This window comes from Amphibalanus amphitrite, unplaced genomic scaffold (assembly GCF_019059575.1).
Source record: "Amphibalanus amphitrite isolate SeventyFive unplaced genomic scaffold, NRLGWU_Aamphi_draft 000616F_arrow, whole genome shotgun sequence".
NCBI lineage: Eukaryota > Metazoa > Arthropoda > Thecostraca > Balanomorpha > Balanidae > Amphibalanus > Amphibalanus amphitrite.
In genome coordinates, this window is record NW_024882110.1 from 248,222 (window position 1) to 265,678 (window position 17,457).

The 17,457-nt window shown below is 45.6% G+C and overlaps 1 protein-coding gene across 2 annotated transcripts in view; it reads right to left on the reverse strand.

The window, feature by feature from the left end:
- Positions 1 to 4,459: 4,459 nt before the first annotated feature.
- LOC122363326 (acetylcholine receptor subunit alpha-type acr-16-like) overlaps positions 4,460 to 17,457 on the reverse strand; it is a 67,797-nt gene continuing 54,799 nt past the window's right edge. For both annotated transcript variants that reach the window (XM_043332453.1, XM_043332454.1), the window contains exon 9: positions 4,460 to 6,413. In XM_043332453.1, the coding sequence (XP_043188388.1) occupies positions 6,240 to 6,413 (174 nt within the window). In that variant the 3' untranslated portion in view covers positions 4,460 to 6,239. The remainder of the gene's footprint in view (positions 6,414 to 17,457) is intronic.

Here is a 17,457-nt window from a genome sequence, read left to right on the forward strand (position 1 = left end):
CCAAGACAATATTCCTTGCATACAATATCATTCAGAGGTCAAGGTCAGGTCAGGTCAGGTCACCAAAAACAAAATATAGAAAAGGGGATGTGCGACACATGTTTAATGGGTCATTTTATTCATAGAATTCAATAGGCACACTCAATAGGTGATATGGACCACATCTGGATGAATTTCAGGTCAAGGTCAGGTCAAGTGAGGTCAAATTTTGAAGTTGGCTGTTAAGGTCTAAAAAGGTGTCTATCTGATGCAGTTTTCCACGGCGAATCGAATGGTGCTATTTTTGTTTCCGTACGAGGTCTAGAACTTCCAAAAAATTCATTTTTCAAAAAAAATTGTTTGTCGTGACGTCATAGAATTTTAAATAAATGCCACATTTTTGAACCGATTCTTCTAAAAATTGGTATGTAGGTGCACATGGACCACTTCTCTGACATATATTCCGGTTTTTTCGATACACGTAAAATTTTTGATTTTATAGTTATTTTCCCAAAAAAGTCAGTTTTTTTAGGAAAAAAATTGGGCCAAAATCAAAATTTTCAAAAAAACGAGATAGCCATTTGATAGACAAAGTACAATCACGTATACCCTTTTTTGTTACGTCTTGATTCCCTTAAAAATGAAGATGTTAGCGGCGTTTGAAATTTTGCCGTTTTTGAGACGAAAATGGCGAATATGACGTCGCTAAAACGTCATTTTCTCTCAAAACATTTCCAAAGGATTTCGCTCAAATTTTCAGGGAACGTGTCAAATTGATGTAAGAAAAGGTACTGAAAGTTTGGCGGAGCTGCTCGCCGCCGTTTTTGAGATATTGCAAAAATTCGCGAGGGGGGGGGGGTAAAATTTACCCCCCCCCCCGCCCCGCGCGGGTTAAACGAGCTTTTTTACTGTAATGACTAGCGGTCTGTAAACATAACACATGTTTACAGACCGCTAGTCATTACAGTAAAAAAACTCGTTTAAATAACGCTCCGTACCTACAGGGTGTCTCAAAAGTTCGCTTACAGGTACCAGCCATGCTTTTTTGTCAATAATTCTGAATCAACAAGAAATTAACAGTCGAAATTTTGCATGGGCATTGGTAACAACCTTCCTCAAGCAGCTTCATTGTTTTCAAGCGCATTCGACCCTTCATGAGCTCACAAAAAGGGTTCACCTCTGACCATGGATCAGGCATGAAAATGGAGGTCGCATACTCGGGTCGGCTGAGAAACTCTCTGCTTCACGAGTAATGGGAATGGTTAGGTCGGAAATGACACATGGCAAAGCGTCGGCGAGGATGAGTACAACATGATGGTCATCTAACAAAAACGGTGGCTAAAATTTTTGAAGGACAAAACCATGCGAGACTAACAGCGCTTTGAACGACCCTTGTACCGCAGCAGACTCGTGCTCCGGAAAGCAGCTGGAAATGCAGTCCTAACTATTGAAAACTGACTAGAAGCTCACAGACAGAGGTTACCCAGTTTAAAAAATTGCAGGTCATCATAAAATAAAGACAAAATATCATTTAAAATTGTTTATTATATCTATAACGCTAAATTTTGAGGGAAAATAATGCGAAAATCGTCAATGCCGAGGACAAATGACCCTCCAAAAGTGTCAATTAATGTAAAGTTTTATCTAACGAAGTTTCAAGAGGTAGATCTGGAGCAAATAGCTTTCTTTTACACACAAAATCCGGACAAAACCGCACGATGGACAGGTTTTGGCCGTTTACAAAGCAGAACCTCTCCTGAGGAAAACACTCCGGAACCCAGCGAAGGTCTTGGCATTGGGAATGACGAGCGTTCGGGATTTGCAAAATTTGCAAAATGTGTCTAAGAAACAGATGGCCGACACATTCTGCTACGATATGCTGCGAAAAATTTGCCCCTGGCACTTCCCATTTGTTCAGGAATGGGATTGTTTTGAAAAGGAAAATGGTGCTTGGGAAGTCGGCGCCAGTCATTCATGAAGAAGTTAGCGCCAGAGAAGACCTACAAAATACTCACGGATGGTGTCGATGCAAGATGTCGGCTTTCAGGGAGAAGCGGATGTTGCCGGGGAGCTCGTCAAACCTAAATCCGACGCAGAAACTGCAGGGGATTCCCCTACAAGAGCTTGAAAGCTGGTAACCTTTTATCAGCCTCCGGCAGCTGACGGAGTGACGAAAATCGGTATGGGCAAATATTTTTGGAGATACAGAAAAAGGTTTGGTTTCCAACCTTCCGAATCAGTTGTCAAAGCATGCATATTTGTCTAGTGTACACACGGACACCAAAACCTTAGATTTTTTGCCGGTTCTTATATGCTTTATTGACATGGGAAATGTGTAAACGAACTTTTGAGACACCTTGTACAGTATTCAGTGCACGTATTTGTTATTATGTTGTTATTATGTTGCGCGAATATGTCAAGATGTAAAACGGAGCATGTTTTCAATATTAAGCCTTCGAAAGACGGACACTCGCATTTAGTATTGCTTTCAACTTTCATCGTTAGACATATGGCACCTATAGCACTTAGCAAAATAGCAGTGTAGGCGGTCCTCTCGGAATTCTTGCTGCTGCCTGCTGAGCTACTAATATGTACAGGGTGTTCCAAAAAAGTGAGCCCCCAACTAAGATCGACTGTATCTCTGCAACCGTGCATTCTACAGAGCTGTAGAATGCACGGTTGCAGAGATACAGTCGATCTTAGTTGGGGGCTTAGTATCTTAGATCTTAGTAGGGCGGCTTTCCAAAGCTCTTTGGAAAGCCGCTCATTAGAAAGAGCAATCAAATTCCATCTAGATAGGCCGTAATTCCATTACATATCTTGCACAACACGGCCAGCATTGTAAAAAGCACAATTCAATACCAAATTATTGGTGAAACATTTAGCTGTAAGGGATATGGTTGATATTTCTTCACAACTGACTGCATATTTCAGTTCACGTGGTTTTATTCATTCTTCGCACGTGAACTTTTATCATAAAAATTGAAAACTGAATGGATGACCTAGTTCAACCAGTATTTTACCACTCCAATATCGGTCGTGCGTTGCCGTCAGCAATACTCGTAGGTACACGTTTATCGCCGTCGCCGTGTTTCACCCGATCTCGCAACACATTTTGTTCTGGTCGTTCTCGGTGTAATATGTAATCATTCAGAGCCACACTAGGTAGCCTACTAGAACCGAAATTGACCGTTCTTTCCAACAAGGGGTCTCTCATTATCGTAGGACATACAGTTTTGGATATAAAAGCAATAATAGTTAGAGGGCTTACCGCCGTCGCCGTGTTTCACCCGATCTCGCAATACATTTTGTTCTGGTCGTTCTCAGTGTAATATGTGATCCTTCAGAACCACACTAGGTAGCCTACTAGAATCGAAATCGACCGTTCTTTCCAACAAGGGGTCTCTCATTATCGTAGGACATACGGTTTCGGAGATAAAAGCAATATAAGTTAGGGGGCTCACTTTTTTTGGAACACCCATAAGCTGTCCAGCATTCGGCACGACTGAGCATGACAAATACAATGGTGCCGGAATCCTAGTTCTGCGACCATTTTTAGCGAAGTGACTTACCAAACACCGGACCCTCTACCGACTCCGGGTTCTTTGGCATGACCTCAGAGGTCGTCGTGTGACCTGAGACCTTAAAATTACTGACCAATCGTTGCCTCTCGTAACGTCGCACCAGCTCCTTTCTTTCCACGGAATTTTAGCTCAATGAGGAACAAAACGGTGTATATACCTATAGGGGTGTTGCCAGTCTCTCGGTATGAAGAAAACGAACAGTCGCGGTCAGGGGTCAGCACTTATGTCAATTCAAGTTGGTATCTTATTTTGAGTAGAAGTTAACCAATTATCTTATTTTGAGTAGAAGTTAACCAATTTAAATCGAATGATTACACGTGACCTGCGGCCCATTCAATAAAGCGTGGTAGTAGGTATACAGCAGGTATTTTAAAGCAACGTGTACTTTACGCCCTTTGAAACCACACCTTTTTTGTATTGGATGGCTCGATAATGATATATGGCCGTGTTATTTTCTGGTTGTATGTTTTCGTTTTCCCCTTCACTTGTGTAGTTAATAACATGACACGATTGCGTTCGCAATTTCTTTGTGAAACCGTTTGTGCGCAAATTACAACTGAATGGGTGACAAACCACGTTAGTGTACGCTCTGTTATGAAATCGGTCGTTGGTAACATCATCTTTTCAAATATGAGATCACAATTTTGAATGTGTCTAATCAAGGATGGGTGAGGGTCAGTTGTACCTGATTTGAATGGCCCTCGATCCGCCCCCCCCCCCTCCGTTCGCGTGCACATCAGCGTCGCGTTTGTGAACACTGACGTTAAACGTTCACAGTTGTACGCTGCGATGCCTGTGGTTTCTCCATCAGGGAATCATCATAATAACAATGCAATTGAATGCAATTCGAATAAAAAGTTATTACTCAACGCCGACCAACAGACGTAAATAGTTGAAAGAATTCAGAATAATGTATTATAGAAGTGAACATGTAACTTACACCAGATGTGTTACTGTTGAAAGGGGCGCGCTGCTGAATCAAGCTGGCAATGGCGTGCACGAGCCATTCATCTAACATCGTTTGCACCGACCAAAATAGTAAGGACAGTTTCAGATTACACAGAAGCATGATAAAAGTTTCAGAGTCCACGGTAGGTACGAAGTAGGCCTACAGGCCTAGATGTTAGACACGGCTTCGATCATGCGGTATGAACGCAGCTCAGGACCGGGAGTCAGGGATTTTGAGGCTGCTTGAGCAATGGCTACATGCAGTCTCTGAGATTCAATAGTTCACATCAAATGATGCCTATTGTTCTAGTGGGTGCTGTGCTTACTTGTCAAGCTGGCCCATGTTCATATGGATGCCAGAGAGCAGATAGTTGCAGAGCTGTAGGGAAACGCGTTACTTCACTACGCAATAATTTCAAGGCGACATCGGACAAGAGGCCTAAGGACTTGGACATAGGAAGGAAAAACGTTTCTGTTGCTTTGACAATCTTCTATGTTTTGACTCCGATTGGACTCTATGCTTTGGTTCTGTCTCTTTTCTCTCTCCCTCTCTCTCTCTCTCTCTCTCTCTCTCTCTCTCTCTCTCTCTCTCTCTCTCTCTCTCTCTCTCTCTCTCTCTCTCTCTCTCTCTTCCTCCCCCTCTCGCTCTCTCTCTCTCTATCCTTTCGTCTCTCTATCTATCTGTCTTTCTCTCTCTCTCTATCTCTCTATCTATCCATCTCTATCTCTATCGCTCTCTTTGAGTCCATCATTGTAGTTAGAGTACATATATGAACTGTGTGCTGAACATCATTTAGTTTATGGATAAGAAGCGCAACTTATCGTTTCCTCGGTCGTTTTTTGTAGGTAATCATTGAAACATGGACTGCGAAGAGTAATGATAGACTATCCTTACTTTATAATGAGATAAAAGTGATCAGTTTTATCGTTGCAAATACTAGAAACATATTTACAAAAGATGCAACGTTTTTAAGTGGATACCTACGCTACATGTATTTCAGTTTATTGGTAAGTAGGACAGATACAATTATGTCAACGAATACAAGAGACAGCAAAATGTGTCATGGCTTACTTATGTAAGTAGTATTTCTTAAATAGGTATTCACATGGAGCACATGTGCCATGGTGCAATATTCAGGCTCCGTCACACTGCCGCTAGCGATCCATGTTTCTGCAAAGCGGAGCACAGCTCAGCGGCCAATTTATCGGTCGCTCGGAAGACATAATGCGGAGGTGTGATGCTCCACACCTAAGCTCCATCCCAAGTCGCCTTAGTTTCCTGCACTGTTTGGCTGCAACAGGCCAAAGTTTGTGTTTCGCCAGAATACAGATTGCAGAGTTTTGGATATTGCTGCCAAACTGAGGAAAGTTCAGTCAATGATGGGCTCAATCTGGGGCGCAAATCATCGTACATTTTGTGGTTGTTATTTCCGAATTAATGCTAATTAGTAATTATCCTGAGTTATTCTCCGTTTTGCCAAAATTGGAATGTGTACCGTGCAGTGGGACGGGGCTGTATCTCCATACACTCATAGGTCAAGTAATAGTTCTGCTCTAACTTTCGAGGTGTACACAGTACGTACTGGTAAGTGTCAATCATTCATCAAGTACACAAATTGGTTGTAATTAAGCGTCCGCCTGGGTGAGAGAGACGCAGCTCCGCCTGTTTGGAGGACCGTGCACACGCCGTCTATGTAGCAGGTAGCGGAGTTGGCGGCCACGCGCCGTCTACGTCAAACAGGCGAGCGAGAGGAACACAAAGACGGCCAGCTGGAGCAGGCAGAGGCAGCGGTCGGCGCCGGCGGCCACCAGTCGCCACTCGGCGCGGCGCACCGCCGCCGTGGCCTCCTTGTCCTGTACGGGCGCCCCGTCCTCGGCGAAGGGCGCGCGCGTGCTCTGCAACTGCCGGCACAGGAACGGGGCGGGTGCGACTGTCGGAACAGGGCGCCACTGGCGACAGGCACAGACGTCTGCAACACTGGACGCAATCGTTGATATATTACGGTATGTAACGTGAGTGTCAGCTGCTGTAAACATGGCGAGAGTCTGTAGTTGCGTCAGCGGCTGTCAGAACCTGTAAAGACGTCATCACCCGTCAGAGCCTGTAATGACGTTATCGGTCAGGGAAAGTCCATGGTCTGGCCTAGTTGCCGAAAAGGCCCTGGTGAAGGGCGGCGGTCTCCCGGTCATAACTTCCTATGCATTTGGTACCGATAACAGGCGGCGGTTTGACATTCGGTACCGGTGACAGTCGATGGTTTGGCATTGGGTACCGACGGCGTGACATTCAGAGCTGGCGGTCTGGCTTTCGGAACTGCTGACAGACGGCGCGGGCCGCCGCGCTGAGCGACTCGGTTCCGGAGTGGGAGGCCAATCGGTGCCATTCTCCGTGGGCCATAGGCCGCGACGGCAGCGAGAGACAACAATGGGCCGAGTTGAGCGGCGTCCTTGGCGCCCGATGTGCCGCCAGTGCCGACCGTCGGTGGTCGATATATCACTGCACCGCCCGCACCACCGGAAAACACTCCATAATTCCTGGGCAGCACTCGGAGAGAGAGCTGCATCTGCGCTCCTTGCCTGTCTGTCCCGTGAAAATGATTAGAAACTTGCCGTTTGATCGTCAGTCAGCATTTTCTCTAAATCCCAGGGGCGCGGGAACTACGTTCAGACTGGGGGGGGGGGGGGGCACACCATAATAGAGATCAACCTAGGGTACCCCCAAATCTAGTTTTCTCACCGGTTTTAGGCCACATATTTTTCATCCCTTGGCTTTTTCAACAAAAAAGAAAAAAATTGCAAAAAAGTGTGGTATTCCGTCTCAAAGCTGTGGGGGCAACGCCCTCACGGCCCCAGAGTTGGGGGGCAAGCTGCCCCCACTGCCCCCCCCCGGCTCCCGCGCCTATGCCAAATCCTGAGTACCTATGTACTTTCAATAGGGTTTATTCTATTTTGTTGGGCAATGCCCTCTCGATTTAAGGAGACCACCAGGGTGGCATTGGTTTGGGAGGCCATCATAGTGCGCCGCCGAGGCCGAGTCCGTCCCCAGGGACAAGCTACTCAGCCGCACAAGCGGCCACCTGACCGCCAGTGAGCGTGCTCCGGATGGGAGCCACTCGAGTTGGATGATGTGGAGTGTGGACCATACCGCCCTGAACAGGGGGATGAGATGCTGAGAATGATTTGTGCTTCTGTATCTGCTCCATGAAATAAAAAAGAACTTCAGATCGTTCCCAACAGCCTATATCAAGCGGTAGGCTCGCAACCGTCATGCAAATGCTTACTTATCGTCCCGTCGCTAGGTGGCGCTGGCTGTCAGTGCCTGAATAGGTATGCTGTGCCGCAGCGCTCCTCGTCCGCAGACTGCTGCCGCTAGATGGCTCTGGTGGTTCGCGCTTATGGGAAACGGGTATACTGTACCGGAATACATTGTCCTATCACGAAGTCACTGCTGCACTGCTGGCGAGGCTGTCGCCGAGTACAGATTGGTCGTGTGCTGTTTCAGCTTGACTGAAGAACGCTGAACACAGACCGCTCCATGATAATCGAGTGAGCTGAATGATGCGTCGTCAAACATTCCTCAGCTTGCCATCACAAGCAGCCATGTAAACTCACCTAACAGCAGGGAGACTACTGGGAGAGGTCAAATGACGACGGTTAAAATGTCAAAAGGGTCAGCTCCGTAAGCGGCAAATAGGTAGGTACAACTACAGCCCTCAGCAGACTGCGCGGTAGGTATTCTTTTTTCGACAAAACTGGTAATAACTCAAAAGCTTTGATATCAGTCCGTCGGAACTGACTGCAAATATGATGCGCCTGCTCCACTCCTTCGATTGGGTCTATCACTAAACAAAGTATACGCCTTGTGTGGCAACAAATTGCAAAAGTTTGTTTTGGGGGCAAATATAAACTTTTCGGTTTTGTTGCCAAACTGGATGGAAAATGAATACGATGATAATGCCAATGTAGGGTGCGGAGTCTCGCGCGTCTTGCTGTTACGATTTCTGAGTGACCGAAAGCATAGTATTCGCGTTATTTTCGGTTTTGTCCAAAAAAGAATACCTACCACGCAGTTTGCAGAGGGCTGTACATACATTATTTGAACGGCGTTTGATATAATCAGGCATGTAAAACAAATTTGTAACATACCAACGTTTTGCTATCGCAAATTTGACTGCTAGAACTGTCCGCTTCCTTCTTTTCTTCAACAGTTTCCAATTGTCAACGTTTGACGTTATTATATTGATACGGAACTCCCTTACACCGTGTTCAAAACCAAACGAATTATCCCGCCTTACCTTTCTAAAGGTGCCCACCCATCGACTCAAATTGAATGGTGCAATCATGTGGAATCACCCTTATGGTGAAGATGAAAGAAACTGGGTTAAGCTTGGGATCTTCATTCACGGCACGGAGTAATGGCACGTCAAAGGGGTCAAGCGATTAGGGCAATTTCCGTCAGATGAATTTTTTCAAGCCATACGAAGACTTTTTTGGATAATGATCTCCACTGATATTGCTGTCTTCGGCTTTCGTACCGGGACGGCTGGGACCACTTCTGCGCCTGCCATCTATCGGGCAGTGTTTGGAACTACAGCGGGCGCCGGCCGGCCGCGCCGCGCGGCGCCGTTACCGGGCTATGGAGGCGAATGAAGTGGTATAAAACCAGACGAATTTTACGCTTGTAAAGCAAAAAACGAAAAATGTACACTCACCACAGTGTTCAGCAAAGTACTGGGAACAATATGGATATAATTTAAAGCTAGTACGATGCGAACTGTTGGTTCCCTAGAGCAGTATTTACATACTTGTAGGAGATAGGACTTTAACATTACGGGAGCTTCTAAACTGCGCTCGCAAAGTACTTGATTGTTAATGTTTTCATTTAGAGGCAAAAATTTAAAAATGTACAGTCAGAGCGTTGTTCCCAATGCTTCTAGGTACCAGGGTTGTATACCAATCAAGTCGATTGAATTGATTGATTTGTTTCAACGCGTATTTTGAGTTGATTGGATTGAGTCGATTGACTTTTCGAGATGACTGGTTGACTGACTCGTTTGACTTCAGCGACTGGTTGACTGATTTGATTCCCGAAAATTAGAGTGACTTGTATGATTGAGTCGATTGAATGGAAGGTTCAAATAAGTTTTAGTTGACGAAAAATAATGACACCAATTGATGACATCAAAGATCACAAAACAACACTGAAAACTGCTTGTCATCACAACTGCAATATGGGGTAGAGGGCCAAATAAAGAACAGGGCCTAAGCATGAACAGCCAACTTTGACTTTCAACTGCAATAACTGCTCCAATCCTGGTGATAGAACCTGGCGATGCACCTACCTACCTTTCTGCACTCAGCAGGAAACTTATTTTAAATCCAGATGATAAAGTGCAAGGCCCTATATACTAATAAAGTGTGATTAATTAATAATTCACATCTCCACATCTCCTCAGAAACAACCCACTGAACTCATAAATATCTGAAACCCCTACAAAAGTAACTGAATCAAAAGCGCCGTTTTCGTCTCGCTAATTACGGTTGCGTGCCTAATTAATAGCTAATTTGCTGCATTGTTTAATATGCAGCAGAACGTTTGTTGATCCTTTTCTCCTGAGAGCCTAAGCATAACATATTCAATATATTTCATTTTCCTTAAAATATTTTACCGAATATTATTAAGTGGTTTTAAATGAAATACCTAATAATTACAACGAAATTGGTGTTGTACAACCGATTTATTTTATGATGATCTACCATACTACATGATAATCAATGACGTCATCTTACCAAAAAATGAAAAGACGTAGAATAAGGATTTATAAAAGCTTGGCATACTTATTGGCAAAACGTTTTCTTTGATTCGCAGTCGCACTGTGCCGTTTTCGCGTTTTAATTTTCCTTGTTTCTTTTTCCTTTGTCCTTAACTCATCCTGTGGTTCCAGAGTCCCTGTCCTCTCCATTTCCTTTTAAATATATTTTTAATCCTCATTCCTATCCCCCAGTCCTAACAGTTTCAAATTGTATTGCAATAAAATGTTTTGAATTCTTCACATAGGTACCTAACATTGACATGCCACGTCCAGAGCCGTGGACCGCTAAATACTTCAAATCTCTTCCTTCCCAATCTGACAACATCCCACGTCTCAAATGCACATTGTGTGGAAAGATTTTTCAGGCTGCCCGTCAGTCTCTGTCTAACCGAAACCGTCACATGCAGGTAAGATATTTATTTCTATTTCCCTATGGTTAATATGTTATTGATGCATATTATCCATTAAAATAGACATGGTGTAGGGTAAATGGCCAAATCACGAACACTGCCAAAATCCGAGCAGCCAACTTTCAACTGCAATATCTGATATTTAGTGTAAATTGAGTTGGAATATGGCCAAAATTAAATTGACAACTTTTAGGTGAAAGGTGGTGATTTGGGTTAAGGGGCGAGTCAACTACTGGGTTATTTTGCACCCATTAAATGAATCTTCTGCTACAATTCTACCCATTGAACCTCAATAGGTATCATGATCCACCTGTCCATCACTATAGGTATCCTTCCTTATTACATAGAAACTTTGAATGGCATGGCAATTTATAATTTTAAATGACAATATTTTTATGTTTCTTCTGTAGGTAGGTAGGTAGGTAGGTACACCAGACTGCTATGGACACTTTTCCAAGTTGGTGGGGCAAAAAACCTAATGTTTATCTTGGTTTGAGTCGTTTGATTGAGTTGATTGATTCCTTTCATTGTCGCGTTTGAGTCGATTGAATCAATTCCCGAAAACTGCTCTGACTTGATTGATTTGATTGGTTTCCCAAATTTGTCGTGATTGAATTGATTGCTATTGATTGAGTCGTATACAACCCTGCTAGGTACACAATGAGCATAAATTTAGCTCGAAATGTCATCAGACATTGGTTCCCAGTCCAGTTTAAAACGACACTTTGTGCCGCAGAGCCTATCTCTTCCAATGGATGGCGGCTGGGTGGCGGTTGTAGTGGTGGACAAGATAATTCTTGAGTGAAATGAAATCATTTGCTTTCAAAGAATAAATTTGAAGAACTTGTAATAATTGACAAAAGATCGTTAATTACAGTGTATAATTTCAAGTTCATGGCAAATGAAAATATTTTAAACAATGCTAGTGAACCCCAGTACCGCCGCGCGAGAAAGCAAGTACTCGACGCACGGTCTGCCCGCCACTTCTGAAAATGGTCCGCGGCCGGCCGGCCGCGACCCGACACGTAGTATTCAGTATGACTATGGACTATGGACTATAAGTGCATATCTATCGGAAATTTTGGCAGGAGTTCCACTCACCCCCGCGCCCCACTGGGGGTCCTGGAAGTCCACGCCCTGCTTGGGGGGAGGGGTTGAACACCCCCCCCCCGCCCCCTTCTAACTCGGCTCCTGGGTTATTCAGAAATCAATTACATTGATGTGGCTTTATGACCAGATGCCAACCTTGAAACATTTGAACGCTTTTACTCAGGAAGTGCCACAAAAAGATACAGCAAAAATTGTTTGTCTTAGTCCGCTGAGCTAGAAATGATGCAGAACTTTCCCGCTTCCTTTGATGTTTCTCCACAATGGTCAATAAACTAAAGGATTTCTTAAAGAAAATATTACACGTCACATATCTTTTATCATCAGTTTTATGATCAGTTCCATCCATTAATCATAGAGTGATAAGTCGCTCCCTAAAACGCTGTCGTAACAAATCGTTCCCACCTCTTTCAGCCAGCGGAATTCCATAAGTGCGACCAAACGTTTGGAGACTATTAATAACGGACAGACTAGGCTAAGTCATTTCTTTGACAAGCCTATTAGATGCTACGCTGTCCTCACTACTTCGCTGTCACGCACTATGACGTGGATAAGGCGAGTTCCGCAAGCTTTTAGCAATCCAAGAACCCCTTGGCAAATTATAGTCCCCTGGAAAATAATAGCAAAAGACGGTTTACTGCCACAAAAACACATACCAATAACCAATTACACAGAACAAGGGTCATTATTCAAGACGAATTATCTACCAGCAGCACCAACATTGGTCATAGGCTTCGTTGTGACCAACACTGCTCTATTTGTCAAACAAATGGTAGATATTGTGCATCCAAACATCCCGCCGAGGACAGTGGGGCCCGGCTATTGACCACGACTGTTTGCTCAGTCACCCGCCAGTGTGTGCATGTTTGTGTGGGCATGTTTGTGGTTTGCTTTTCTATTAAACTCATATTTATGAGCTTAGTAGAAAAACACACCACAAAAACTTGTTGGAGCTTAATAAGCTCATAAGATGCATTACATGTACGAATTGTCCTTATGTTCAATCATTAATTTTCAATAAGTATGAGATACGTTTGCAGAATGAGACTTTTGATAAAAGTATTTTTCAGTTTCAAAATAGCAAGTCAACAGTGAACTGTTCCTAGATTTGGCCGTGTGACTGCACAAAACCTCGTCTGCTGCCTAACTAATTTGATTTATTAGGAAAAGCTCCTCGGCCGGAGCGTATGTCGCCACCAGTCTGCGGCGCTGCCGGCTGACGGTCCACTGTCGGTAAGGCAGTTTATGGATCGCCGGCAGGCAGCTGGTGTCGGTCTTCGACACCCAGCGCGGTGGCTGCATCGTCACTTCAGGCACTTACGTGCAGTTGAAGGCCCTCGGTACTGATACCAAGGGCCTTCCATTGCAGTGACATTTATAGCTACCACACTTCAATTGGCAGTGGAATGTCACGCTATAGCACTCCATTAGCACCTCAGTGATGCTGCGCCGTCACTGTACGGACACTGCAGTGGCTGATGGTAACAGTGACACTGCGGTGACAGTGTGTCCCGCCGCAGAAACTCGGTCGTCCTTCCATCGGAACGGGTCTCAGGCATCCGTTGACATGGCGGGCGTTCTGGTTCGTTGCTGGTTGATCTTTTCAGCAGTATTGAGGTAGTAACACCACCGCTGACGGTCGCAGCGTCCAGGCGCTGGGACAGTATACCTATTGGCGGCGGTATAGCGCTGGGGCGGTACCGGCCGCGTCCCAGAGTGGAGGCGGCGTCCGAGCGTGGGACGGTTATACCGGCGTCCGAGCGTGAGACGGCACCGACGTCCGAGCGTGGGACGGCACCGACGCCAAGTGCCGGCGGCGCTCGTTAGGCCAGCGGCAGCCCATAACTTGGCTCGTTCTGCTCACCGACGCCAGAAACGACAGACAAGTGACGCCGCCTCACGTCCATCCGACTCACGCACGTGGCAGGGGGAACTCAATCACGTGTCCTAAGTGTGAGACCGTAAATCACAGGCTACAGGCTCAACCCAGTGGCCCCAGTGGTTTAATGGCGACGGCTGAGTCCAGCTGCAAACGTGCAGATGGTGATGTGCCGCTTAGAAACTACAGTAATCTGTCACGTCCACATAAACAATACATATGTTCGCTAATACAATATTTTCGTTCTCATATGGCATTTAAAATTGCTGTTTTATACATGATCTCATAAAGGCACGGTCACTTTCACCTGCCTTTATGGTTACTAAGCGCGAAGCTCCGACTATAAGTTCAAACTTATTTCGCAAGGATAACGACGATATAGTCACGGGAGTGAGGGTAAACTGGCGAGGAGTGAGATCAAATGACGAGAGGTGAGAAATAGGTACAAAATGGCGAGAGTGACAACAAAATGTCGAAAGCGAGAACAAGCCGCATGCCGAGATTCTATGTAGGTAGAGCATGCGCAATTTATACAAAATAAGTATACATTCTACATTGCATGAAAACCGAAATTCCATCATGCTCAACGAAATTTCATCAAGTTAGGTACGTCCAACATATCCCGACAAACATTTACAATTTAGCTCATTCCCAGTTTCTTACATACTTTCAACCCTCAAGCCGTACTGATAGAGACCTAGGTATACCAGCTATCTCCTGGATCGCTGGTCCAGCGTGCCGACCAATATGAGGCTGCATGGTTTTCTCTGTTCAGTTGCGATCTCGGGGTGGCGGAGTTCGTACAACATGTCATCGATTCCCCCAGTGGACTATCGGTCACGAAATCTATCACACTGGCGTGGCGTGGGGCGGTCGCGGCGGCGGACCCGCCCACAATCCGACGCGTGTGTGTGCCGCCGGTAACACAATACGGCACCCGTGTGAGTGCGGTGTTCCCACGCGTCACGGCTGATACTGCACAGAAGTTGACACAAATTGACGTGTCAATGAGCCGTCGTCATCGAACATCCGAGGGGCGCAGTCCATTGAGGGATGGCGTGCCGCTGAGGAAGAACAGCATTTTGTTTGAGAACAATGTAGCAAACATTCGCTCACCAAACAGGCCTCTGATAGGAGGGATCAGTGTCCACTGATCGTGGGTATAGTTAAACACAATAAATATTGATCATGAGAAAGGAAAAGCATAGCTTGAAACCCAAATAGGTAATAGGTATATTTGGTATAAGAAGACTGTTCAAAAACGAGTTGAATTTTCTTTTACCTGATACAGCAGCGGATCGGTCTACCAGAGCTCTCCCATTTAGTTTCCGATCAATCAGATTGTTCGCTTGCAGCCTTGCTTTTCCTTTGAAATGTCTTCAGAGTAAGCAGTGTCAATATTATCAGGTAATTAGGTTATCACTGCATAACAGGACACGCGTGGTTCAAATATTAGTACACCTTGTCCACAGCCCATCTTCTGTGAATGTGCGTCGGGCTGGCGTCGGGCGTTCCATTTACTGCACTGTGTGGTACCCGTATGTGACTTGATCTTCGCCAGGCATACGGTCAAGGCGGGACCGGACACTTGAGAGCTCTTGCTTTTCAGGATTGACCCTATTAGTCCAGACTTAATGGCTCTTCTCGTCCAGACTAATCGACTCTATTAGTCCAGACTAACTAGTGCGTCAACGAACAGTGACCCACTGCAAACTGCAAAGAAACACATAGCTCAGATGTCTGACGAGAAACTTACACCGTGCACACAGTAATTTTCCCTTTTCTGCTTGGAAAGATGGCGTCCTGTGTAGGCCGGTTCTTAATTTGAAGCGGGCTTTGTTGAAAAAACCTTGTTTCGTTGCCAGCTGTAAACATTGCCACAACAACCACAATATGCGGTGGCCGGTGAGTGCCAACTAGATGTAAATTGGATACCAGCTTTATTGCTATCCTACCGTTTCCAAACTAATGCGGGGTCCAATTCTGATATTTTCATTATAAACTAAATGTTAAACCAAGACCGATCATTTATCACGGGGATGAATGGTCGATCATTGTATGCTAACCCCAAAGCCATTACATTCACTTATTGTGCGAACGTGCGCTCGATCTTGGAGTACTGCACACAGCACAGCTGCGTTATGGGAGGAGGGGATGCCAAAACCCATTTGATCAAAACCGACAAACTTCAACATAAAACTCTTATTTGGCTTAGAGCACGCTGCCATGGTGCCACGACCTCTCAAATGAGAAAATCTCCCTTATCATTTCGGTCTAACATGTATCGCTGCGAGGAGACGGCAGTACGACCTTATCTTCATTCGAAACATCTATCTTACTATTTGAACAGGATCCGTCTGTTTGTTTGTTTGTTTGTCCGCCACGCCGTGTAGTGGGTTCAATTTAGCCGGCCTACAGGGCAGACGGTATATCGTAGGGGGTTGAAATTTGCACACCTTCTAGGTGACAGAACGGGTCAGCGCCTTTTCTAGGTTTCGACTCGCTGGGGTGCACGGTTCGCGCGTGGGGCGCGCCGGAAGAACGCCAATGAAATTTTGATCGGTTCGTAGATCTTCACTGAGAGCCGGGGTCGACAAACTTTGTGAGCTAAATGCATGCCGATCGGCGGCGAGTGCCTCGCATTGGCGGATCGGCAAGTTATTAATTTGAATAAAAAGTGGCGAAAAATGTGTTAATTTTCGTTCGATGGAAACAGTTTGTGATACGAGTTTACAAATGCACCGTGTTTGCCGCAATGCGTCACATTTGTCCTAAGGCTCCATCTTCGTCGCAAATCGCACAGTTTTGTCAAATATAGTCCGATATGGGTGCAATTTGGTGCCAGGATGCATACTCAGCCAACAGGTTCAGATGCGCCGCATTTGACGCCATGCGCCACATTTGTCACAATGCGCCATTTCCGACAAATACGATTAAGCGTAATGGAATGGCACGAAGATGAGCAGGGCTAGAAGCACTTTCAAAGTATGATTCTTTTTTTAGTGACCTGACATGACCCAGCGGTATTGGTAGGGGTAGGGGTAGGGGTAGTGGTAGTGGTAGGGGTAGTGGTAGGGGTAGTGGTAGGGGTAGTGGTAGGGGTAGTGGTAGGGGTAGGAGTATGGGTAGTAGTAGTGGTAGGGGTAGGGGTAGGGGTAGATGTAGGGGTAGGGGTAGGGGTAGGGGTAGTGGTAGTGGAAGGGGTAGTGGTAGGGGTAGGGGTAGGGGTAGTGGTAGAGGTAGTGGTAGGGGTAGGGGTAGGGGTAGTGGTAGTGGAAGGGGTAGTGGTAGGGGTAGTGGTAGGGGTAGTGGTAGAGGTAGTGGTAGTGGTAGGGGTAGTGGTAGGGGTAGGGGTAGGGGTAGTGGTAGGGGTAGGGGTAGTGGTGGAGGCAAAAGCAGAACAGTGGCCCGGGCTGATCCCAGCTGGACGAGATGTGACCTATGTGACCTGGCCTGACCCAAAGTGACCGGGGCTGACCCCTTTGACCCGTATTGACCCCGTATCACCCAAATTTCATCCAACAACGCCCTCAGAACAGTTCTTTTTTAAATTCTCTTCACATTTCCGTCCATATCTATGCTTCTAGACAACACATCGACATGAATCAAACACCATTCGAAAGCAAATTGGCTGGTGCCGCAATTTTTACCTACCACGCAGCAAAGCAAGTGGCGCAGCCGCTTGTCTATATTACTATTTGAGGAAGGCGTAGTTTCTGTCTATTACGAAGGTCGCG